General features: G+C 45.9%; 1 protein-coding gene across 7 annotated transcripts in view; it reads left to right on the plus strand.

The window, feature by feature from the left end:
- The window catches only part of LOC142291527 (cilia- and flagella-associated protein 337-like), a 74,307-nt gene that overhangs the window by 25,604 nt on the left and 23,306 nt on the right, over window positions 1-25,397 (plus strand). For all 7 annotated transcript variants that reach the window (XM_075336135.1, XM_075336116.1, XM_075336151.1 and 4 more), the window contains 5 exons: window positions 2,786-3,026; window positions 4,657-4,762; window positions 6,498-6,649; window positions 13,462-13,564; window positions 14,068-14,174. In XM_075336135.1, coding sequence (XP_075192250.1) covers window positions 2,786-3,026; window positions 4,657-4,762; window positions 6,498-6,649; window positions 13,462-13,564; window positions 14,068-14,174 — 709 coding nt within the window. The remainder of the gene's footprint in view (window positions 1-2,785; window positions 3,027-4,656; window positions 4,763-6,497; window positions 6,650-13,461; window positions 13,565-14,067; window positions 14,175-25,397) is intronic.

Consider the following 25,397-nt stretch of genomic DNA (forward strand, 5'->3'; position numbering starts at 1 on the left):
AAAGTGTGACTGGGATAGATTAATCCTTCAACAAGTGGATTTTCAGGATGAATACCCGCTTTCCGAAGGGCCTCAATGAGCATCTTACCTATCAGAGTATCCTATAAACATATATAAGGTCCATTTCTGCCTTTGGATAAGATAGTTTCTGAAACCTGGTGAAATATCTAGGATTAAAAACTCTCTGTGAACCTTTATAACAATGTCTAGGCAAGTTTCATTATAATGCAAAATATATTGTGAGGATGCTATCATTAATTAGTATATTAAGGGCTATGTACCGTACTTAGAGAGATATATATTTACTCAGACATCATTGCTCTCGGATTAACTGAATGTGCCTGGCCAGGACAGCAGCCTCCAATGCTTGTGCCATAAATAGTTAATGCAGGCACTTAGAACGCTACCAGCACATGCAGACTCGCATATTTGCATCATGCGGAAATGTTTCAACCACAGTTGCATGAATATGAATGATCCCCACACCTTCAGAAGGATGGTGCGGTATAATCTGAATGTAGCAGCAGCGTCCCTGCAGTGCTTTGCTTCTCTCCAGCAGGGACAATGAGCCCACTCAGTTCTGCAGCTAGACTGCAGCACCCTGCATTTCCTCGACGCGGTTCTCTACTTGTGAGTCTCCTTCCACCTGCTCCCAGGGCTTGTGCACACCGCATAGGCTCCCCTGGAGTGTCCGTAGTGCGCACCCACTAGCTGTCTTAAAGGGCCAGCTCATATTCATGGAAGTGCTTCTCAGCCTATGGCTGAGGGGCACTAGGAACTTAAGACATCTTTCCACTAGAGGAGGTGCCTGAGCAACATGGTTAGTTAGTTAGTTAGTGCTTGTCCATCATGCTACCTAGTTGTCAGGTCCCATTGCCTACTGTCCGCTACCTTTACCTCTGTCCTCCTATCTGTACCTGTCACCCTGTTCTGGCCATGCCCTCTGTACCCACCTGTCTGCCTAGTGGACCTGTCTGCCTCAGCTGTACTGGCTGCATCTGTCAGTGTGACGCCCCTGGACTATCAGGTCGTCAGAGGGTACTGCACACTCTGTCTCTCTAGTGCAGTATTCAAATCCCTCATGGTTCTTGGTCTCCATCTTACAGTGCTGCCTCCAACAGCAAATCAAATCCTAGAGACACCCTGCACCACAGCCACCAGACACACCAGTGGGCGGCTTAAGCGGAATAGGGTCGCCCACCTAGGGGTCAGGGAGGGAAGGTGAGGAGTGTAGAGAAAGAGTGTAGAGGAGTAGAGTGAAGGGAGAGTGAAGTGGAGGAGGTTGGGAGTAGTGGCTCCCAAGAAAAGCTACCTAGGTTGCGGACGGTGGTCTGGACTTAGAGGAGTCAGACCCCCAGTCGCAGGGGATTGAGGCAAGGTGCCTGGACCTGTTAAAGAGAATGGTCAGCAGCCTGGTCCTATCACCGGTCTGGGACCGAAGGCAGGGCGGGGTACACAGACCCTAGGTCGGGGAGAAGCTTCAGGCAACCCGGCAATTAACCTGCGGAGAACGGAGCCTTCATGGACTGTTCACACTAGCTCCAGAATCGGGGCACTAGTGGAACGAGGGAGATAGGGCCTTCCATATAGGCAGCCCACTAAAATCCCAAGCGTGAGCCCTGAGAGCAGGCTCCTACACTTAGCCATAGTGGGGAGCGGGGCCCGGCAAGTTCCAGACTACCAGGCCACTACGGTGAAGCTAAACTTTGTGCCAGGACGCAGGTCACAGACCATCAGGCAGCACTGCAGGGGACGGGACCCGGACGAGCTCCGCTTGAACGGCAGCGGCACCCAGAGACTTGATTTACCCAGTTGTCAGAGTCTGCTTATTGGCTGAGTGAGTACATGAGTGACTTTTCCCCCTTCACAGCACCGACTATCACCATCCAGAGTCCTGGGGCATACCCCCACCCGTGGAGGGTAACGACACCTTGCTGCCCCATTTCATCACCCCGGGTACTCCCAACGGCAGCGGCGGTACTCCCAGTTATCGCACACCATGGGTGGTGTCACGAACTATAACTCCCCTGTAAGTATCCCCCTTTTACTTTAGAGTCTGGCCCCCTAAGCCCCCGGGTCCGGAGACCCTCGAGCCACGGACTGACACCATCCCGGATCCGAGCGGTTCGATCCGCTGCTGGGGCGGCACATCAGTACTAGAGACTCTGCCAATCCCAGCCACACCGTCCGTAACTGTCTGTGGTTTTGTCTACCTCTGGGGAGGGTGTTTTTAATGTTTGTTGTTAATAAAAGATGTGTTAAGGGTTTTTTTGTAGGATAGTGCTGCATCAGTCTGTCAGACAGTTACTCCATCTTCTCCTTATACAAAATAAACAACAAAGAGGCATGAGGAGTGCTGTGGACAGTCTGATCCATACCTCACATCTCTTCCCTTTGTTGAGGGATCGACTAGTGCCAATGAAAGGCGTGGTTCAGATTTTACACAGGACTCTCACAGGACTTCCTCTATAGTGGCCATTTTTGGCAGGATTAAGGAGGTCATTCTGTATGGCAATATAGTTGGGGTAGAGGGTGGCTTAAAGTCCAAGAGTCTATCTGTCTGTCTGTCTCTACAGATGCTTCAGGAATAGGCCAAAAAAAATTAAAAATGAAATGTATACATTGAATTCATTCAATGAAATTATGTAGCAGATCCTATGGTGCTATTTGCCACAACTATCTTTTATCCTTTAATGTTACAATGGATAATTATAGTAATTATTTTTGTTTTGTGTTACTTATTTATGGTTGAAAATTTGCACTAATTGTGGTGGGTTTGGGACAGGTTGCATAGAAGGAACCAAAGATTTACAGAAGCAACTTAAAGACCTTATGGAATCTGGCAGCATGAAAAGCAAGAGGTCTGTGTTGTCCGGAAATGTTCCACCCAAGCGAAGTATGAGTGATGAATCCCTTTTTAGAGTCAAACGGGGTGTCAAAACTTTTGATTTCTCGAAAGAAGCGAACATCCTGGTAACTGGAGGACTGGATAGGGTTGTTCGTGTATGGAATCCATATGTGCCTAGGTATGTATCTGCCGCTCTGAGCCATGGTTATATTCACCTGATATATAGATCTGCATCATGTCCTTTCTATGTCGCAATATAAAGGGAAACTGGGCAGTTTTGTAGCTATCACTATGTGTCAAAGCAATGGGAAAGATCCAGCTGGTCTCCAAAAGGATAAATAAAAATTCTTCTTTATTTATTTCAACTTGATTAAAAAAATATCCATTTTACAAGTAAAGACACCGGCTTGTGCACACTGATGAATGGCAGATGTATACCACAATGTGTTTCGGCGAGACGCCTTCCTCAGGTCACCGAAACGCGTTGTGGTATACATCTGCCATTCATCAGTGTGCACAAGCCGGTGTCTTTACTTGTGAAATGGATATTTTTTTAATCAAGTTGAAATAAATAAAGAAGAATTTTTATTTATCCTTTTGGAGTCCAGCTGGATCTTTCCCATTGCTTTGTTCCATTATCTTCTCGGCTTGCTGCCGTAATCCGTGCCGGACCATTGGATATTAACAGGAGGATCTATTCAGGCTTGTTTCTGCAGTGGTGAGCGTTTTTTTGTTCTTTTCTATAGCTATCACTATGTGTGGAACTGTAGATCTGTTCCAATTGAAAATTTGTTTTTATTATTTATTTGAGGATCGATGGTTTTATAAGTAAGGACTATTCCCATCGTATGAGGTGATGCCAGATTGCTAGGATATGCCATCACTTTATGATTGGCAGGGTTATTTACCTCTGAGATTTCTACAAATCCAGAGAATGAAAACCTGGTATATCAGTGCATTCTATACCAATTTTCTCTGGACAGCCACCCCTGGACAACTGCGGTATGTGGTATTACAGTCCACCACCATTCAAGAGAATGGGGTCCTCCACAGCTTCCTACACAGCATTAGGTGGTCTAGAGCGCATCTGTGCAGGAGGAAGGGGAGACAGTGCTACACCAGTACTGCAGTGTCTTTGCTATTAGGATCCCGGACCCCACTAATTATAAAGTGAGGGCTTATCCTAATGATTCCTTCTATTTTACAAAATAGGAATTCCCCTTTAAATAATCACTTTAGGATATTGTAGAGAAAATATTGCCATGCGTGAAGACATGACATTAAATAGAACAAATATAGTATTGAAGTTAAAGGTGTAAAGAGCTAAATGAAGAAAGCTGATGAATATATGCAAAGTGGGGTTACTTTTACTATATATTAGCTTAAGTCACTTTTTTTTATATTTCAAACCATGACAAAGGCTCAAGGTAAGAAAAAAAAAAGGACGAAATGAAAAATAAAATCAAAAGAACATGACTTTTCTGTAATATCTATGGTCAAATGTAGTCAGATTCAGCTGTGCTATTGAACTATGCAAGAATAAATAATTTGTAATAAGGAAAACAAATAAAGAAACTAGCAAATAAGATAGTAAAAAGAGAAGAAAAAGTGAAGGTGGTGGTAGGTAAGGGGTTAAATTTATGACTATACATTAAATCATATGCCAAACATCAATGCCCTCAGGGAAATCTCTGAATTTATCCAGGGAATCCAGGTGTTACATATCTCTCTGAACAGTCCACTATGTCTAACTTTGGTTATACTGATCTTTTTGAAATTTCTTTTTGTGTCTCTCCTATTTGTTCCAGTTGGCCCACTGGATTACTGCGTGGACACTCGTCACCTATTACGTACCTGAGGATTGGAGATGAGAACACAAAAATTTACTCTGTGTCTACGAACTGCAGTGTGATGGTAATTTATTTTCTGTTTATTAGTACATTTTATGTAGTTGGCATAACATGGACTTGGTTCACCTTTAATGCTTTGTTTATAATGTAAATTGACAGTACACTGTATAAATAGACTGAAAAGTATAGGAATGGGCCCCCAAATCCTACTAGTATTCATGGTGTCATAATAGCTAGTAAGCGCCAGCTGCCGCAAAGGGCCGGATTTTACCCCGGACCAGGTCAGCATAGATATAATTACTCATCCCATATCTCACAATCACAGTACATTGTGTGTGTGTGTGTGTGTATGTGTATATATACAGTTGAAACCAGAAGTTTACATTCACTATCTAAAAAGACACATCTGCATGTTTTTCTCACTAGCTGACATGAAATCAGAATAAATATTTCTTATTTAGGTCAATTAGGAACCAAAATTATTGATATTTGCCAAATGCCAGAATAATGAGATAGAGAGAGAGAGAGAGAGACAGATGAGGGAGGAAGAGGGTGAGAAGAGGGTGAGTAGAGGGTGAGTAGAGTGTGAGTAGAGGGTGAGTAGAGGGTGAGAAGAGGGTGAGAAGAGGGTGAGGAGAGGGTGAGAAGAGGGTCAGTAGAGTGTCAGAAGAGGGAGAGATTAGATGAGAGAAGTATTATGCCTTTAAACAATATGTGACAGCCCATATGTTGATGTCATGTCTTTGGAAGCTTCTGTTTATTGGTAACATCTAAATTAATTAGAGACACATCTGTGGATGTATTTTAATGCACACCTGAAACACACTGCTTCTTTGTGTAGCATCATGGGAAAGTCAAAAGAAATCAGCCAAGAACTCAGGAAGAGAATTGTGGACTTGCACAAGTCTGGTTCATTCTTAGGTGAAATTTCCAGATACCTGAAAGTGCGTTGTTCATCTGTACAAACAATTACACTCAAGTACGAACAAGATGGGAATGTCCAGCCATCATACCACTCAGGAACGAGACAGATTCTGTGTACCTGAAGGGAACGTGCATTAGTCAGACTTGCATATCAACCCAAGAACAAAAGCAAGACTATCAAAATGAGAAGGCCTCTCTGCCAGGACGAAGCCATTACTCCAAAACTAACTTAAAAAAGACAGATTAAACTTTGCAAATGCACACAGGAATAAACCTTACTTTTTGGAACCATATGCTGTGGTCAGACAAAACTAAAATTGAACTGTTTGGCCATAATGACCATTGTTACATTTGGAGGAAAAAGGGAGAAGCTTTGAAGCCTAAGAACAACATCCCAACTGTGAAACACGGGGGTGCCAGCATCATATTGTGGGGTTGTTTTGCTGCAGGAGGGACAGGTGCACTTCACAAAATAGATGGCATCATGAGGAAAGAAGGTTACTGCATGTTATCAGCCTCATAACACTGAATAATGCCCAAAGCAGAGGGACTGATATCCCCATGTGTGCAGGGTGCACAGGGAGGGCAAGAAGCTCTTCTCCTCCTCTCTGCACACATTGCGATGTCCGTAACACTGCTGTGGGCATTATTCAGTGTTAGGAGGCTGATAAAGCACTTTCTATACCTTCTTGGGGTAAATCCTGTACACTTTTATGAAGGCCATCTTTTTTTAATTGTGCCATGTCTTTTTAGATTTAGCATATTTGTTAGATTCTCTCAGATCATTTAGTTAGATGATATTTCTGTGAGATGAATAAAAACTTATATGAATAGCATATGTAATACTGACGATTATATATCCTCATATTTAACAGGTATGGGACATCGAAAATCACACTTGTCTGATCCATGTAATATCCAAAGCAAGCCAGATTAGAGGAGATATTGCTGCTTGCTACTTTTCACATCATCTCCGAGCACTCTACATTGCAACAGATTACCTTTCTGTATTGCAGCTACAAGAAGCGTATGTATCCCTCCATTATGTACAATATACACTGATGATGGGACTCTCACTTATCTTTTTGTTTTTGACAGTTATCCCTTAATATGTTGAACACGTATATCTCACGGATAGAGCAAGACATATACTCTTTAGTTTATGTCAAATACAACCTTGTAAAAAATAAATTGTGTCGCCCAGGGAATGGGGTACTCGGTTCCGGGCAATATACAACTGGGAAATGTCACTTTGGTGGCTGTTGCCCGGTCCCATGCCCTGGGTGCTTTTTAATGGGGAGTATTTACAGGGGAGATTAAAATCATTTGTGTGACGCCCCTGCGAGTTGCGGTTAAGATTGTGGAACCGCCGTTGCTGAGTTGATTATCCCCCAGGGCTGTTGGTAATGGCAGCTGTGGTAGTAGGCCCTCCTGAAGTAGGGCTGAGCCTGGGAGATGTATGATGGAACAGGGTCATTCCGTGTCAAGTGGACCAGTTTTAAAAATCGTCCCCACTCGACGTTCTCCGATTTTGCTGGAAATTTATAAGGATGTACATGTATGTTTGAAAAGAGGTTCTGTAAATTTTTAGGGCCAGATCTCAAATATATTGGGCACTGTTGACCTTTCACTGGAGGCCCCCCCCAAGCCTGCGGCTTCAGCTAAGAGGATTTTGCAAACTTTGGCACATAGCCATTAGAGTTCTATGCTGGCTATGATGCTGAAATTTGGCATACTAGCTCAACTTTTGCTGCTAAACGCGATAAAATTATTACCGGCTATGACAAAACAATATTTCGGCCGCAATTTTGTGTCAAGGTAGCTTGCAAAACGCCTTGCATAAAATTTATGCCAAACTTTGCCCATATATAACTCAAGACCAAAAACCAATAGGAACTGGTGCTTTACCCTGTACAACAAACATCTTCATGACTTTGCATTGCTGCAATATCACGGTCAAAGCATATGTATTTGTGGAACTATTTACACCCACATATGATGACAAACTTAACAAAACCGAATTTTACCTATTTTTAGGTCAAATTTCCCAAAAAGGGTACCCCTAAAATATATTAATTCTGTTATCATTTGAAAGAGCACATTTTTCTCTACAAGGATCATTGGGTTTTTTTTTGGAGTCTCTCCATTTAAGAAAAGAAAAATGCCACTGAACATGGTGTTATTTATTAATACGCAATGAATGCTAACTGCACTATTCAAACCCTTGCGTTGGTCCATGGTGGTTATACCACAACCAATTCCCTAAGAATTGGTATTATAATCCTATTAAGAATTGTAATAATGCTGTCTTTCGAGAATTGGCAGCCCCATCGCCTAGGAGCCATGGCCGATAGCCGTGCAAGGCCAGCCGCTGGCGGTCTCTTTATCGCAGGTTCCAAAGCCTGAGGGTGGGTGTCTTTGCCTAGGATCCCAAGCCTAATATTGGGTATCTTTTGTTGGTTCCCAAGCCATAATGTTCAGTCTAAGTAAGTGGTCTGGAATTGTTGCTGAATTTGCAACATAATGGGTTCAGAGAAGCTGTATTGTCGGCCCATTGCTGTTGCAGCTGGTGCTGGAATTATTGCAATGATCGACTGCTCGGGAATCCAGCATGTATCATTTCTCACAGGCCAGTGAAAGAAGCTAGCTGGTCCATGAGGATGCATAAAATGTATTAATGCATCATGGTCGTCGACTGAAATTTCAGAAATATTTCCAATCCACCAGTTCCTATCGTAAATGCAGGCAATGTATTGCCCTGGCTGGAGGTTTGCAATCGGCACAAAAGGCATTTCTGATCTGACAGATCCATCTACATGGGCAATGAAAGATGAAGGGTCATTTGACACCCTTGAAATGCAAATCTTTTTGTCATCAATTTCATTCTCCATCACTAAAAAATAAATAATATATGCATTAAAATGTAACAATAGTCAATAGGTTTATAGGTTTTTGATTATAATAGACATTGCTAGCAACAATACAACTCTGTAACGTGATAAGAATCTGAAAATCAAACACAAAATCAATGCATTACGTGCATACATAACACCATGTTCAGTGGCATTTTTCTTTTCTTAAATGGAGAGACTCCAAAACACCCCCAATGATCCTTGTAGAGAAAAATGTGCTCTTTCAAATGATAACAGAATTAATATATTTTAGGGGTACCCTTTTTGGGAAATTTGACCTAAAAATAGGTAAAATTCGTTTTTTTTAAGTTTGTCATCATATGTGGGTGTGAATATTTCCACAAATACATATGCTTTGACCGTGATATTGCAGCAATGCAAAGTCATGAAGATGTTTGTTGTACAGGGTAAAGCACCAGTTCCTATTGGTTTTTGGTCTTGAGTTATATATGGGCAAAGTTTGGCATAAATTTTATGCGAGGCGTTTTGCAAGCTACTTTGACACAAAATTGCGGCCGAAATATTGTTTTGTCATAGCCGGTAATAATTTTATCGCGTTTAGCAGCAAAAGTTGAGCTAGTATGCCAAATTTCAGCATCATAGCCAGTATAGAACTCTAATTGCTATGTGCCAAAGTTTGCAAAATCCTCTTAGCTGAAGCCGCAGCCTTGGGGGGGGCCTCCAGTGAAAGGTCAACAGTGCCCAATATATTTGAGATCTGGCCCTAAAAATTTACAGAACCTCTTTTCAAACATACATGTACATCCTTATAAATTTTCAGCAAAATCGGAGAACGTCGAGTGGGGACCACTGGTCCACTTGACACGGAATGACCCAACAATAAGAGAGGCCACACCGTGGGTTGTAGTTAACAGTCTCTACTCACTTTTGACCCTTGGATGGCTGGTTCAGGTCCCTGTATTTCCAGTACCAGTTGATGACTTGGTTTTTCTGTCCCCAGCACCCTCAGTGTGCTTAGGTCCCCCTAGCATGGAGCGTTTGGGGCCCGACTGTCCCTTTTTGGTGGCAGTCTCCTTCTCCGTACGGCGGGCAGTGTGGACCCTGTAGGGCTGGTCTGTGTCCCAAACTCTGATCCTTGCTTTACTGCTGATGCACCAGGATCTGTGGATCAGTGAGGTCCGTGAAGGTCCCATCACTGTGCAGGTATTTACCTGGCCATCTGAAACTGTCGCCTAACCTAGGGCCCTGTGCCCTGTCAGTGCTCTGGTCCCAGCGGTACTCGGGTGTACCTGCCCTGGTGACTACTCTCCTGTGCCCCCGGGCCACCGTTACACGACCCAGCTCTAGGCACGTCTTTCCACTTTCACTACTCCTACTCAACTGACTTCTGTAGACTGACTGCTATCCCCTCCCACCAGGTTGTCTAGTCCTCTGGTCTGGCTCCGCCCTCTAGGTGGCCATCCTCTTGTATTTGACTAACCAGTTACCCCTGTGGAGTGGTAACTAGGATTTTGGTGTGTCTAGGTGTTGCTTGCACTGGTGTTCCAGGTCCCTGGGGTAGGCCCTGCGTCCCCGTGAGGATGCAATTTCTAGTAGTGCTCTGAGTGGCTCAGGGGCGGTACAAAAGCACGTCAGGGATTTCAATACAGTAGCTCAGCACCCAGAAGTAAAAACAAAAAAAAAACATGGACGTGAAGGTCAAATGCTTGGACAAGTAAAATGAGATTTAAGCGGGCTTTACACGCTATGATATCGTTAACGTATTACCGTCGGGGTCACGGTGTTTGTGACGCACATCCGGCAATGTTAATGACATCGCAGCATGTGACACGTACTAGCGACCTTAGTCGATCGCAAAAGTGGCCAAAATCGTTCGCCACGGAGAGGTCGTCCTGAATCAAAAAATTGTTAATTGCATATTAGCGATGTTGTTTGTCGTTCCTGCGGCAGCACACATCGCTTATGTGTGACACCGCAGGAGCGACGAACATCTCCTTACCTGCCTCCACCGGCAATGCGGAAGGAAGGAGATGGGCAGGATGTTACGTCCCGCTCATCTCCGCCTCTACGCTTCTATTGGCCGGCCGCTTAGTGACGCCGCAGTGACGTCGTTATGACGCCGAACGCACCTCCCCCTTGAGGGAGGGATTGTTCGGCGGTCATAGCGACGTCGCTGCACAGGTATGTGCGTGTGACGCTGCCGTAGCGATAATGTTCGCTACGGCAGCGATCACACAATATCGCACGTATGACGGGGCGGGTGCTATTGCGCTCGACATCGCTAGCCGATGCTAGCGATGTCGCAGCGTGTAAACCCCGCTTTAGGCCCTGTGCGCACTTACCAGATTTTGCCGCTGATTTTCTGAAGATTTGCAGCATGTTTCGCTGCAGAAAATGTTCAGAACATCTCTGCAGTGAATCGCCAGCAAATCCTATGGGAAAAAAAAATCCTGTGCGCACTAGGCGGATTTTGACAGCTGCATGTTTTGCTGCGGGATTCCCGCAGCAAAAACAATTGCATGTCAATTATTTTCCGCACATCGCTGTGGGATTTCACTCCATTGACTCCAATGTAATCGTGAAATCCCACAGGGAATAACGCAGGCAGCAAATTCTGTGCGGTTCACTGCGTTATTCCCTGCGGCATTTCGCGGTTTACCTGCGGTAATGTACATCGCTTGCCTGCGGTTTTGCAGGGAAGTGATGTCATTATGACAGGAAGAGGAAGCGGAGCAGAGAGTAAACACACACACACACAGATCAAAGACACACACAGACATCACAGACATAGACACATAGAACACACATAGAAAGCAAACGGAAATATAGAAAACAAAACACGTGGGCTCCGCTGTATTTTTACCGTCCAGCCGAGGTAAGCACACAGCGGCGGCCCGGTATTCTCAGGCTGGGGAGGGCAAGGGGCAGGGTTAATGTCCCCCACCTCCCTCCAACCTCCCGCAGCCGAGAATATCAGCCGCAGCTGCCCCGGGACTGTCGCATGCATTATGCGGCAGTACCGGAGTGTCCCCGGCTCTTCTTGTTGCCGTGATGCAGTGGCAATCAAGGTAATGTAAGGAGTTAATGGCGGCAGATCGCCGCCATTAACTCCAGGCTTGATCATGGCAGCGTCTATGTGACAGCTGACATGATCAACCCGTAAGTAAAGTGAAAAAACAAACACCGAAAAATCCTTTATTTTAAATAAAACACAAAAAAGCCTCCTCGTTCACCCTTTTATTAACCCCTCCCGAAACAAAGCTCCGACGTAATCCACAGCTCCAGCGTCCTGCGATGCTTGCATCCAGCTGCGACTGACACAGACACTGCTGAATGCAGCCTCGCAGCGAGACAGCAGAGGTAACTCCAGGGCATTTCCCACGGCCGGTAATGTCAACTCACTGCCGACCGTGAGAAATGCAGAGTGTGCTCACAGGGACTCTGTCTATCCCTCTATCTATCCCTCTGTCTGTCTATCTATCTATTCTTCTGTCTATTCCTCTATCTCAGAATGAAATGACTTTTTCTTTTTTTTTTTCAATGTGCTTTATTGCATTGAATGCAATAAAGCACATACCAACCCGCACGCGGCAAAACTGCGGCAATACCGCGAACAATACCGCGGTAAAACCGCAGCAAACCGCGGCAAACTGCATGCGGTTTTCGGGTGCGGTTTGCCGCGGTTTTTTACCGCGGGTGCGGTAATTTTTGAATACCTGCGGAATTTTCTTGAGAAAATTCCATTTTCCAGTGCGCACAGGGCCTTACTCTTTCATATGATATAGTGGGTTTTTTAATGATGTACTGTTTTTACCACTCAGGCTGGGGGATTGTGTGAGGTTTCTTGCACTGTATAATTGGCATAATGTAATGTCCTGATGTGTATACATATACAGTGTCTTACAAAAGTATTCATCCCCTTGGCTTTTTACCTATTTGGTTACATTACAATGTGTGTTTAAATGTAACCTCATTTGTGTGTGATCCATCAGAACCAAATAGTCTAAGTTGGAGAAGTAAAAGGAGAAAAATATAGGCAAAAATTACTTTTATGGGAAAAAAATAACTACAATTGGATATGTATTCACCCCTTTTGCTATGAAGCCCTTAAAAACTTCTGGTGCATGCAATTGCCTTTATAAGTCACATGCTTAGTGATGGGAAGTCCACCTGTGTGCAATCTAAGCGTCCCGTGATCTGTCAGTATATACATAGATTTTCTGAAAGGCCACAGAGGCTGAAACATCATTAGGTAATAGTCAACACTAATCAAAAAACACCATGAAGACCAAAGAGATCTCCAAACAAGTCAGAGACAAAGTTGTAAGTTGTTAAGAAGTACAAGTCAAGGGTACTTTACATGCTACGACATCGCTAGCGATCTCGTTAGCGATGTGAAATTCTAGCTAGCAAGTGCGATCTTTCGAGATCACACATAGGTCATTTTGCGCATGTGCGACCTCAAAAGATCGCACTTACGATCTAGAATTTCACATCGCTAACAAGATCGCTAGCGATGTCGCAGCATGTAAATTAGTCTTCAGGGTTTGGTTGTAAAAAATATCTTAATCCCTGATGATCCCCCGGAGCATCAACAAATCCATTATCATCATATGGAAAGAAGATGGTACCACAACAAACCTGCCAAGAGAGGGCCACCCACCAAAACTGAGCCTGGGCAAGGACAGCATTAATCAGAGACGCAGCAGAGAGACCAAAGGTAACCCTGAAAAAGTTGCAGAGTTCCCAAGCAGAGACTGTAGTATCTGTCCATACGACCACAATAGGCCGTACACTCCATAGAGTGGCCAGAAACTTGGCATTTTTACAGTGGTCTGTAGACTTTCTATATCCACTGTATATTACCATTTTACATGATCACTACATGATTCCTGTCATTCTGCTCAAATGTAATCTATAACATATTGTCAAAGTCAGTAAGGCTGTTTTTCTTCTTGTACGTTAGTGGCATTCTCCATGGACCACCGTCTGTCTCCCATAGTGAGCCGGTCACCAGCTGTCTGTATAACCAGCTATCTCAGAAGATAATTAGTTGCTCTGAAGGATCAGTAAGTATTCCTACTGGGATATTTCTACTGGTCACATTTTTCTACATGGTTTCTATATTTTATGTTTACCTTTTCTGATATTAATATACAACCTGTAATGGATTTAAACGCACAATTTAAAGGAGTTTCTAATTTTAGCCAACTTACGTTACCCTTTTTCAGAAGTGACATGAATAGGTCGGACAGTACATCATTTCACCATTGGGGGTGCTGCAGGGAAGGTAACCTTTTGTTGCAAGGATTTCCTGCAGATTAGCAATAATGGGACATCCCATTTTAAGAACACCAATTTCAGGGTACTCTTCTAAAAAAAATATGTACTGCCCAAAGAAGGACTATAAAATTAAAAAAAATGCATAAATGTGTGCCACTTATTGATTATGGATTATTGTTTCTACTTTGAAATAGGATGTTACCTTTCTTAAAAGACTATACAAACCTATTATAATCACAATGGATTATATCTTCTAAACAGAGATAATATTTGTGTGCCTTTGATGTAGGAATTGAGGACATGGGATCTCATGACTGGGCAGCTTTTGGGTGAAGTACAAGCTGCTCATGGTCACTCTGCCATCACATGCATAGCCCTGGACGCTGTTGGAAATAGGTATGTAACCTTTTTTAACTCAGCATTTATTTAACATGCTTGGTTTAGAACAATGTTTATATAGAGGTGTTCAAGTCAAAGTAACATGTAACGATTGCTAGAATCCAAGGTTTACCAAAAGAATATAGTCTATAGCAGGGGTCCCCAACCTGTAGCTCGGAAGTCATATGTGGCTCGCGGGTCCATGATGTGTGGCTTGCGGCTGTCTTCAAGCTTGGTACATTAGCACCAGGTCTAGCAAATAGCTATGAAGACCAAGTCTCCAGGTGGTGAATAATGTGAGTAGCCACATACAAAAGAGCAAATCTAAATGGGGATATTGTGGAAACTCCTGGATCTTGGTATACTGCTTCTGTGTGATTACTGTGGAAATGCTTTGCCTGTCATTATACTGGTAATGGGGGCTCTGCGTGTCACTACTGTGAGGGGGTGGCAGCTGCATGGCATGTGGCTCACGACCCTGTCTCAGAGCTGAATGTGGCTCTCATGGTCAGAAAGGATGGGGACCTCTGGTCTATAGCATCAGACAGACAGATAGACACAAACTACAGTATAATAAAATATGTGTTGAATTGGACTATACCATCTATTTGTAAGGCCACATGGTTCATTTCTGATGCTCTGGTGTCCATTGTACACCCTTTTCTCATTGGACAAAAGTCAGTTTTGACAGTCAGTTTGGCTGTGGCTATGTAAAGTAATGTGTGTCCTGACACCGCTGTAGCCAGCATTAACTCCCCACAAGAGTCATTGAGACTTGAGGAACCCATGATCTTCTCAATGGTTTTTCAGTTGTTTTTTTTTTAAACAATTTTAATACCTACTAACCCCTATATACCAGAAAAGCGTCACAAGACCTACTGTTTTCATTATGCCAGACTCTCGCCGAGCTATCACAATCTGGCACCGGATCATTTTACTGCTTCCAACAAATCAATTTCAAGAAATGACTGTTCATTTTCAGTGAAATACAGTTAGGTCCAGAAATATTTGGACAGTGACACAATTTTCGCGAGTTGGGCTCTGCATGCCACCACATTGGATTTGAAATGAAACCTCTACAACAGAATTCAAGTGCAGATTGTATCGTTTAATTTGAAGGTTTGAACAAAAATATCTGATAGAAATTGTAGGAATTGTACACATTTCTTTACAAACACTCCACATTTTAGGAGGTCAAAAGTAATTGGACAAATAAACCAAACCCAAAAAAAAATTTTTTATTTTCAATATTTTGTTGCGAATCCTTTGGAGGCAATCACTGCCTTAAGTCTGGAACCCATGGACATCACCAAACGCTGGGTTTACTCCTTAATGCTTTGCCAGGCCTTTACAGCCGCAGCCTTCAGGTCTTGCTTGTTTGTGGGTCTTTCCGTCTTAAGTCTGGATTTGAGCAAGTGAAATGCATGAAAAAACCGTATACAATAGGACCAATTGAGTTCAATATACGAAAAACAAAAAACCTCAATTTCAATTGATCCTGTGATCTGTGCACACAGCCATGGATTACTCCTACATTCACATCTGATAACTGCAATCCTCCAGCCTCCTGAAGATCCTTATATCATGGAAAGGGGAAACGCGTAGAGGCGATACAGAGCATGCTGCTAAAAGGGAAGTAACCATTCTTTTCTTCCCTGTGGGGTTATCTATACCCCTTTTTTTTTCCTGCTCTATAAGAATCATCTGCATGATTGCCCTCAGGCATTGCATTACATGTATTAGCATCGGTTTATGCAGTGCAAATCTGTGCAATTATGATTGTGTAAAAGTTTATCCATGTGTGATTGCCATACCATACTATATCACACTGGGACAGGGGAGGAAAAACTGACAGATGGAACTGAAGTTTCCATTATGTTAATGTGTTCCTCCATTATGTTAATGTAGATTGTGTATTATGTACTATGTACTAATTTGTACTGGATCATGTACTATGGACTAATTTTTCTGCAGAAGCCTGCCTATACTGGGGCTTAATATTTAAATTTTTTTGTCCTGGTTTTCCTGATAGGAAGCTGTTATCTATCAGACAGTGTGATTATATGAGCACTTTGTTGTACCATGTACTAATTTGTATTGGATCATGTACTATGGACTAATTTTTCTGCAGAAGCCTACCTATATTGGGGCTTAATTTTTGAATTTTTTTTGTCCTGGTTTTCCTGATAGGAAGCTGTTATCTATCAGACAGTGTGATTACATGAGCACTTTGTACTTAATATATTCTAGTCCTATTGTATGGCCATCCGTAGTGTAATTACTATTTTAATTCACTAACTATCCAGGGCAACTAGAGGGTGAGCCGACGTGGAACGGGGGCGCCCAAAACAGTTACGGCGTCATACCCTCCGTTGGTAGGTAGGATCAAGGTCCCATAGGGTGCTATAGGGACCCCATATATTTAGCTCCTCCCCTTCATCATCTATGCCCTTTGTGTGTTCACTATTAATGGGTGTCTAAATTTTAAAATATATCAATAAAAGTTTAATTTTAATTGAAATTGAGGTTTTTTGTTTTTCGCAAGTGAAATGCATGCTCAATTGGGTTAAGATCTGGTGATTGACTTGGCCATTGCAGAATGTTCCACTTTTTTGCACTCATGAACTCCTGGGTAGCTTTGGCTGTATGCTTGGGGTCATTGTCCATCTGTACTATGAAGCGTCGTCCGATCAACTTTGCGGCATTTGGCTGAATCTGGGCTGAAAGTATATCCCGGTACACTTCAGAATTCATCCGGCTACTCTTGTCTGCTGTTATGTCATCAATAAACACAAGTGACCCAGTGCCATTGAAAGCCATGCATGCCCATGCCATCACGTTGCCTCCACCATGTTTTACAGATGTGGTATGCCTTGGATCATGTGCCGTTCCCTTTCTTCTCCAAATTTTTTTCTTCCCATCATTCTGGTACAGGTTGATCTTGGTCTCATCTGTCCATAGAATACTTTTCCAGAACTGAGCTGGCTTCATGAGGTGTTTTTCAGTAAATTTAACTCTGGCCTGTCTATTTTTGGAATTGATGAATGGTTTGCATCTAGATGTGAACCCTTTGTATTTACTTTCATGGAGTCTTCTCTTTACTGTTGACTTAGAGACAGATACACCTACTTCACTGAGAGTGTTCTGGACTTCAGTTGATGTTGTGAACGGGTTCTTCTTCACCAAAGAAAGTATGAGGCGATCATCCACCACTGTTGTCATCCGTGGACGCCCAGGCCTTTTTGAGTTCCCAAGCTCACCAGTCAATTCCTTTTTTCTCAGAATGTACCCGACTGTTGATTTTGCTACTCCAAGCATGTCTGCTATTTCTCTGATGGATTTTTTCTTTTTTTTCAGCCTCAGGATGTTCTGCTTCACCTCAATTGAGAGTTCCTTAGACCGCATGTTGTCTCGTCACAGCAACAGCTTCCAAATGCAAAACCACACACCTGTAATCAACCCCAGACCTTTTAACTACTTCATTGATTACAGGTTAACGAGGGAGACGCCTTCAGAGTTAATTGCAGCCCTTAGAGTCCCTTGTCCAATTACTTTTGGTCCCTTGAAAAAGAGGAGGCTATGCATTACAGAGCTATGATTCCTAAACCCTTTCTCCGATTTGGATGTGAAAACTCTCATATTGCAGCTGGGAGTGTGCACTTTCAGCCCATATTATATATATAATTGTATTTCTGAACATGTTTTTGTAAACAGCTAAAATAACAAAACTTGTGTCACTGTCCAAATATTTCTGGACCTAACTGTATATCTCTCCCCTTTACAGGTACCATGGTTAATCTATTTTAGTCACTTGCTCATTAGTGGTTCTAATGTGGGTCCCAGCAGTAGATCCATCTTGAAAACAGTGACCCCCTGGACGTATGTACAATTGGCAGGTGCATGATATCTACCGATCTTGCATACATCCCAGAAGATATCAGTAAATGTGAAATCACCATTCCTGATGAAATCCCAGTACAAGACCGGAGCCTGAACCAGCATTTAGCTTTACAACCGGTAACAAATCAAAATGCATGTGGATAATAAAGAAACAAATAATAAAAGAATGTAAATGCTTTACGCTTATTATTAGTCCATAAAGAAAAAAATGGAGGTAAGGCTGTAACTAAAGTTGGAGTGAACTGATTTGAATGACCAAGTCCAATGATCACATCAGTAATCTGTAGCCATTGAACTGGAGCCCCATTGGACGGGAGCCCTAACAGGTGCCTCTATTGATTAGTCAGCCTGGCGTGACTTCACATCTGCAGTATACTGTTAGGGCCAGGTGGACGGGCAGACCCAGGAGGTGGATCCACTGGGCCGAACACCTTAATGAAGGCAAGGGGTCCGGTAGCCGGAGCACTACGGGTAGCAGGACAGTCCGTGCAAAAGAGATGAATGGAAAAGTCCCTGGGACCACGGAGTCACTGATGGTAGTCCGGGTGACGGAGCTCAGGTTCGGAGGCTGAGATGTTGTCAGGCAGAGTCCGGAACCGATGGAGCGAGAGGATGGATCACCACAGGGATCAGAGATGGTACGGACTGACGGGATGGCAGATGGTCAGCGTTCGGGGTTCGGGAATCGGCAGGACCGGATGGCGAGGCAGGAGCGGCTCTAGAAGAGAGATAGGTAAGTATATCGCAGAGACACAAGGAGACCTGACTCCTAGCTTAGGAAACACGAAGAACAGGCCCCGCCCACTTGGACATTTAACCCCTTTATACCCTGTACCTGTGTGTTCAATTTCCTGTCAGTGGACGCTGGCCCTTTAAGAGAGGGTCAATGACCGCGCGCGCCCTAATGTGCATGCACGAGGCCCGGGTGCCAGAAGCCAGGGCAGGGAGCGGTGAGCAGGAAGCAGGAGAGCCGGGCTGGGGCTGATTAGCCGACGGGCGCCGGGAGCGGGGACCGGGCCGCCTGGGGACCGCAGGCGATGGAGGCTGGAGACCGTGGAGCGGGGGACGCCTGACAGAGGAGCCAGGGAGCGAAGCAGGGAAGCCGGGGAGCGTGGCAGGTGAGCCGGGGAGCAGAGCAGGGGACCCGGAGAGCGTGACAGTACCCCCCCTCCACGCCCCCTCCCCGCAACCGGGACAGGAAGGCACGTATCAGGGGAGTACCCACATTCTCCCGGGGTTCCCAGGACCTATCCTCAGGACCATACCCTGCCCAGTCCACCAGGAAGAACTGTCGGCCCCGTACAGTTTTCATGGCCACAATATCCCTTACCGCATAGATGTCATCATCAGCGATAGGAGGAGGAGCCGAACTGGCAGCAGCGGAGAAGGGACCAAGGACAACCGGCTTGAGCAGGGAGACGTGGAAGGAGTTGGGTATCCTCATCGTGGCCAGGAGCTGCAGCTTGTAGGAGACCTCATTTATTCTGCAGAGGACTTTAAACGGCCCGATGTAGCGAGGACCCAGCTTGTAGGATGGTAGCTTCAATCGGACGTACTTGGAAGCAAGCCAGACGAGATCTCCTGGAGAGAAACACGAGGATCCAAACGCCTCTTGTCTGCGTGTCTCTTCATCCGCAGGGAAGCACGTCCAAGGGACGCCTTGACAGAGTCCCAAATTGTTGCAAAGTCACGGGCTACAGCATCAGCAGCAGGGACATCCGAGGAAGAGGATACAGGTAATGGGACGGAAGGCTGAAGTCCGTAAACGACATGGAAGGGAGAGCTGGAGGAGGACTCACTGACGTGGTGGTTATGGGAGAATTCAGCCCAAGGAAGAAGCGTGGACCAGTCGTCGTGATGGGCGTTGACGTAGTGACGTAAGAAGGAGGTCAAGATCTGATTGACTCGTTAAACTTGGCCATTCGACTGAGGATGGTAGGCTGAAGAAAAGTCCAGAGTCACTCCCAGATGTTTGCAGAGAGCCCTCCAGAAGCGGGAGGTGAACTGAGTTCCTCTGTCGGACACAATGTGTGATGGAAAGCCATGCAACCGGAAGATGTGCTGTATGTAGGCGTCAGCGAGTTCCTGGGCTGAGGGCAGTCCAGCCATAGGGACGAAATGAGCCATTTTGGAGAACCGATCCACCACGACCCATATGACTGTGTGTCCGGAGGACAGGGGCAAGTCCGTAATGAAGTCCATTGCAATGTGTTGCCATGGAACTGAGGGTATAGGCAGAGGCAGAAGACGGCCATATGGCAGATGTTTGGGCGTCTTGTTCCTGGCACAAGAGGAGCAGGCTGAGACAAAAGAAGGGATGGCCACCAGTAATGACGTACAATCGTACTCCATGTTCTCTTCTGACCAGCATGGCCAGCTGTTTTCGAGGCATGGCCCCAGTGCAACACTTTTTGCCTGTCAGTCTCAGAGACATAGGTCTTCCCGGGCGGTATCTGGGCCAGGGTGACAGGGGCCACCGGAATGATTTTACTAGGGCAGATGATGGGCTGGGATGTCTCCTCCTCCTGCTCCATGGGCATGAATGACCTGGACAAGGCATCTGCGCGTACATTCTTGTCCGCAGGTCGGAAATGGAGCTGGAAATCGAACCTGGCAAAGAACAAGGACCACCTGGCTTGCCGTGGGTTCAGTCGCTGAGCGGACCGCAGGTATTCCAGGTTCTTGTGGTCCGTGTAAATGATCACGGGGTACACTGCTCCCTCCAGAAGGTAGCGCCATTCCTCCAGAGCCAGTTTGACTGCCAATAGCTCTCGGTCACCGATGGTGTAGTTGCGTTCAGGCGCTGAGAAGCTCTTGGAGAAGAAACCGCAAGTAACCATCTTCCCGGAGGAGGACTTCTGCATGAGCACTGCTCCGGCTCCCGAGGAGGAGGCATCCACCTCCAAGGTGAACTGTCGGTTTAACTCCGGACGGTGGAGCACAGGGGAGGAAGCAAATGCCCGCTTCAGAGAGCCAAACGCGGCGTCGGCCGCAGGTGACCAGTCCTTTGGATTAGCCCCCTTCTTGGTCAAGGCGGAGAGAGGTGCAGTCAGAGCAGAGAAGTGAGGGATGAACTGACGGTAATAGTTTGCGAATCCCAGAAAGCGTTGGATTGCCTTCAGTCCAGAAGGAGGGGGCCAGTTGAGAATGGAAGAAACCTTCTCCGGATCCATCTGCAGGCCGGTATCGGAGATTACGTAACCCAGGAAGGGAAGAGAAGACTGCTCGAAGACACACTTCTCGTACTTGGCGTACAGACGATTTTCCCTCAGTCTTTGTAGTACCAGCTGCACGTTCTCTCTGTGGGTCTGGAGGTCCGGAGAAAAGACCAGGATGTCATCAAGATACACCACCACACAGATGTAGAGAAGGTCCCGGAACACGTCGTTCACCAATTCCTGAAAGACTGCTGGTGCGTTACACAGGCCGAAGGGCATCACACAGTATTCATAGTGCCCATCGCGAGTATTGAACGTGGTCTTCCATTCGTCCCCAGAGCGGATGCGGACCAGGTTGTAGGCACCCCGAAGATCCAACTTGGTAAACACACGAGCTCCTCTAAGCCGATCAAACAATTCGGGGATGAGCGGCAGGGGGTATTTATTTTTCATGGTGATTTGGTTCAATCCCCGGTAGTCAATGCATGGGCGTAGGTCGCCCTCTTTCTTCTTAACGAAGAAGAAGCCTGCTCCAGCAGGAGAGGAGGATCTCCGAATGAATCCCCTTGCCAGGTTCTCTGTGATGTAGGTAGACATGGCCCTTGTTTCGGCAGGAGACAACGGATATATCCGTCCTCGAGGTGGTGTAGTTCCCGGGAGCAGGTCGATGGCACAATCGTAAGGACGATGTGGCGGCAGTACCTCTAACTCCTTTTTATCAAAGACGTCCGCGAAGGACCAATAGGCCGAGGGCAGTCCCGGTAGGGACTCCGGAGCCGGAGGTCGTCCGATGGGCTGAACAGTCTTCAGACAGCTCTCGTGGCAAGAGGAGCCCCATCGGGTGATTTCACCAGTACCCCAGCTGACTGAGGGTTCGTGTGTCCGTAACCAGGGGAGTCCCAGCAAGATTTGATGAGACATGTGTGGGAGGACATAGAGAGCGATGTTCTCGGTGTGCAGGGCACCGATACGCAGTTCCACCGGCTTGGTGATCCACGAGATGGTGTCAGAGAGGGGTCTCCCATCCACAGAGGCAATCACGAGGGGTTTGTCGAGTGGAGTAACAGGCACCTGGTACTTGTCCACCGTGGCCTGCTGGATGAAATTGCCTGCTGCCCCGGAATCGAGGTACGCCTCGGCCGTGAACCGCGTCTCTCCCGTTGTCACTTGAACAGTCCACGTAACCGGGTCGGAGAGAATCCCAGCACCTAGGGTGGCCTCTCCTACCAACCCTAGGCTTTGGAGTTTCCCGGCCTCTCTGGACAGGAGCGTAGAAGGTGTGTGCCCTCTCCGTAGTAGAAGCAGAGGCCCTTGGTGAGCCGTTCTGCTCGGCGTTGTTCAGACTGCCGCAAACGGTCGATCTGCATGGGCTCGTGGACGGAGACACCAGATGACGTTGACTGAAGTACGGCGGGCTTCTGCGGAGGAGAGGAATGCCGTATCGGACGTCTCTCACGGGACACCTCTTTGGATCGTTCCTGAAAGCGAAGATCCACTCGAGTCGCTAGGGCAATCAGGGCATCCAGGGTGGACGGCACGTCACGAGCAGCCAGCTCATCTTTGATACGACCCGAGAGGCCTTCCCAGAAAGTGGCGGTTAGAGCCTCATTGTTCCACCCGAGTTCCGAAGCCAAGGTGTGAAAACGGATGGCATATTGGCCCACCGTCAGAGTCCCCTGACATAACTGGAGGAGAGATGAGGCAGACGTGGAGGCGCGTCCGGGCTCGTCAAAGGTGCCACGAAATGCCTGCAGGAACTCCTGGATGTTGGTGGTCACCGGATCCTCCTTCTCCCACAAGGGGTTCATCCAGGCCAGTGCCTCTCCTTCTAGATGGGACATCATGAACGCGACCTTGGCTTGGTCGGAGGCAAACAAGTGCGGCAGCTGCTTGAAATGGAGAGAGCATTGATTGATGAAACCCCTGCAGGTCTTGGGATCTCCAGCGTACCGGGGTGGTGAGGCCAAACGAAGTTGGAAGCATCCGAGGAGGCTGCCACGGGAGCTGTGGCCGTGGATTGTACAGTGGAAGCTCGAGATGCCGAAGACGTGACCGACGCTTGCAGCATGTTCAGGCGGGCGTCCACAGAAGACATGAAGTTCAGCATGCGGGTCTGGGTCTCACGCTGGCGTGTGAGTTCCTCCTGCAAGGCCGCTAGTGCTTGGGCGGGATCCATGGCCTGTTCTTACTGTTAGGGCCAGGTGGACGGGCAGACCCAGGAGGTGGATCCACTGGGCCGAATACCTTAATGAAGGCAAGGGGTCCGGTAGCCGGAGCACTACGGGTAGCAGGACAGTCCGTGCAAAAGAGTGGAATGGAGAAGTCCCTGGGACCACGAAGTCACTGATGGAGCAGGGACCGGGCCGCCTGGGGACCGCAGGCGATGGAGGCTGGAGACCGTGGAGCGGGGGACGCCTGACAGAGGAGCCGGGGAGCGAAGCAGGGAAGCCGGGGAGCGTGGCAGGTGAGCCGGGGAGCAGAGCAGGGGACCCGGAGAGCGTGATATATACTACAATGATGATGTGATGCCAGACTGGCTAATCAACAGGAGCTATTGATGCTGTCAGGTATCAGGCGGTTCTCAGGACTCCCATCCAGTGGCCACAGATTATGCCCCTTTCACATTGCGTTTTTCTCTAAGTCCACAGGTCCCGTCGGGGCATCCGTCCGGACCGCACTTCCCCCACTTTGCAAAGCGTGCTCTGGACACATGCGCCCGACAGGGCCATTCACTGCTATGGAGCGCACTGCGTTAGCGTGTGCTCTGTTTTGTGCCATTTTCTGCACATATACGTTTCTGCAGACGGACACCCTAACGTAGACCACCTACGTTCGGGTGTCCATCTGCAGAAACGTATATATGCACAAAATGTCACAAAACCGAGCACACGCTAACGCAGTGCGCTCCATAGCAGTGAATGGCCCTGTCGGGCGCATGCGTCCGGAACACGCTTTGCAGAGTGGGGGAGGGGCGGTCCGGACGGATGCCCTGACGGGACCTGTGGACGTAGAGAAAAACGCAATGTGAAAGGAGTCTTACAGATGTGGCTGCTGGACCAGATCTTCTGAATCGATTTAACCAAACTCCATTACTAACACAAAACACAAAAATAGTCTCTACACACAAATGGGTAGAGAGAAAAATTATTGAAATGAAAATATAAATTTATTAATGATTATAATTAGTGATGAATGAGGGTGCTTGCCACTGGAATTTAAAAATGCTCGCGTTTCTCATTGACTTCCATTATTCTCGGAACTTGAGTCGCGCCCAAACACCCCAAAGCTCGAGCGAGTAACGAGCAGTGGTGAGCACACTCGCTCATCACTAATTATAATGTATACACTTCCAGTATTAAAAGCTGTAAAACACAGTAGGAAATACATGACAAAGAAACAGGAGGATCTCAAGAAGGAACACAAGTGTGGCATATCAAACAGTGTCAGCATAAATGAGCAGATTTATCAGTAATCCTTTAGTTTCCTTTCAGAATCCTCATTTTTTATCTAATACCATACTACAAAATACTGCCACAAATGTAGGCAATTGATTGCATATAAGATTTGTTATTTTGCACAAGGTTATTTTCCTAACAAATTCATTTAACCATTTTGCAAAACTAAGTACATCCCAATGAAAGTCTTAGGGGCAAAGCAAAAGTCTACACAACTCTAACAAGAATTCAACCACAGATCTACTGTAATATTAAACAGGGGTCCAGCAGACAGTTTGACTATAAAAGAACATGACTTAAAGGGAATTTGTAACCAGTTTTTTGCCAAAGACGTTGCATACTTGACCAGAATCGTGGTGGTCTCAATGCTGAGGTATAAGTGAGTATACTACCAGACTAGTTACCTTGTACTCTCCAGCACTATGGGTATGAAAAAAAGGTAATTTTTGCTGCCATTTTCCGAGACTTGGAAATTCTCATTTTTCAGGATCTGGGTCTGTGTGAGGTCTTAGTAGTTGATACCATTTTGTGGTAGATACTATATTTTCATCATCTTTTATTGCAATTGATTGCACTATTGCGGCTTCCAAAAAACCATAATTCTGGGGATTTATTTTCTTTTCATTATACTGTTTCCTGATTGGATTAATTTATTTTATATTTTGATAGATTGGACATACAAACCAAATATGTGTTTTTTTATTGTTTTATTTTCAATGGGGCAAAAG

This window comes from Anomaloglossus baeobatrachus, chromosome 1 (genome assembly GCF_048569485.1).
Source record: "Anomaloglossus baeobatrachus isolate aAnoBae1 chromosome 1, aAnoBae1.hap1, whole genome shotgun sequence".
Taxonomy (NCBI): Eukaryota; Metazoa; Chordata; class Amphibia; order Anura; family Aromobatidae; genus Anomaloglossus; species Anomaloglossus baeobatrachus.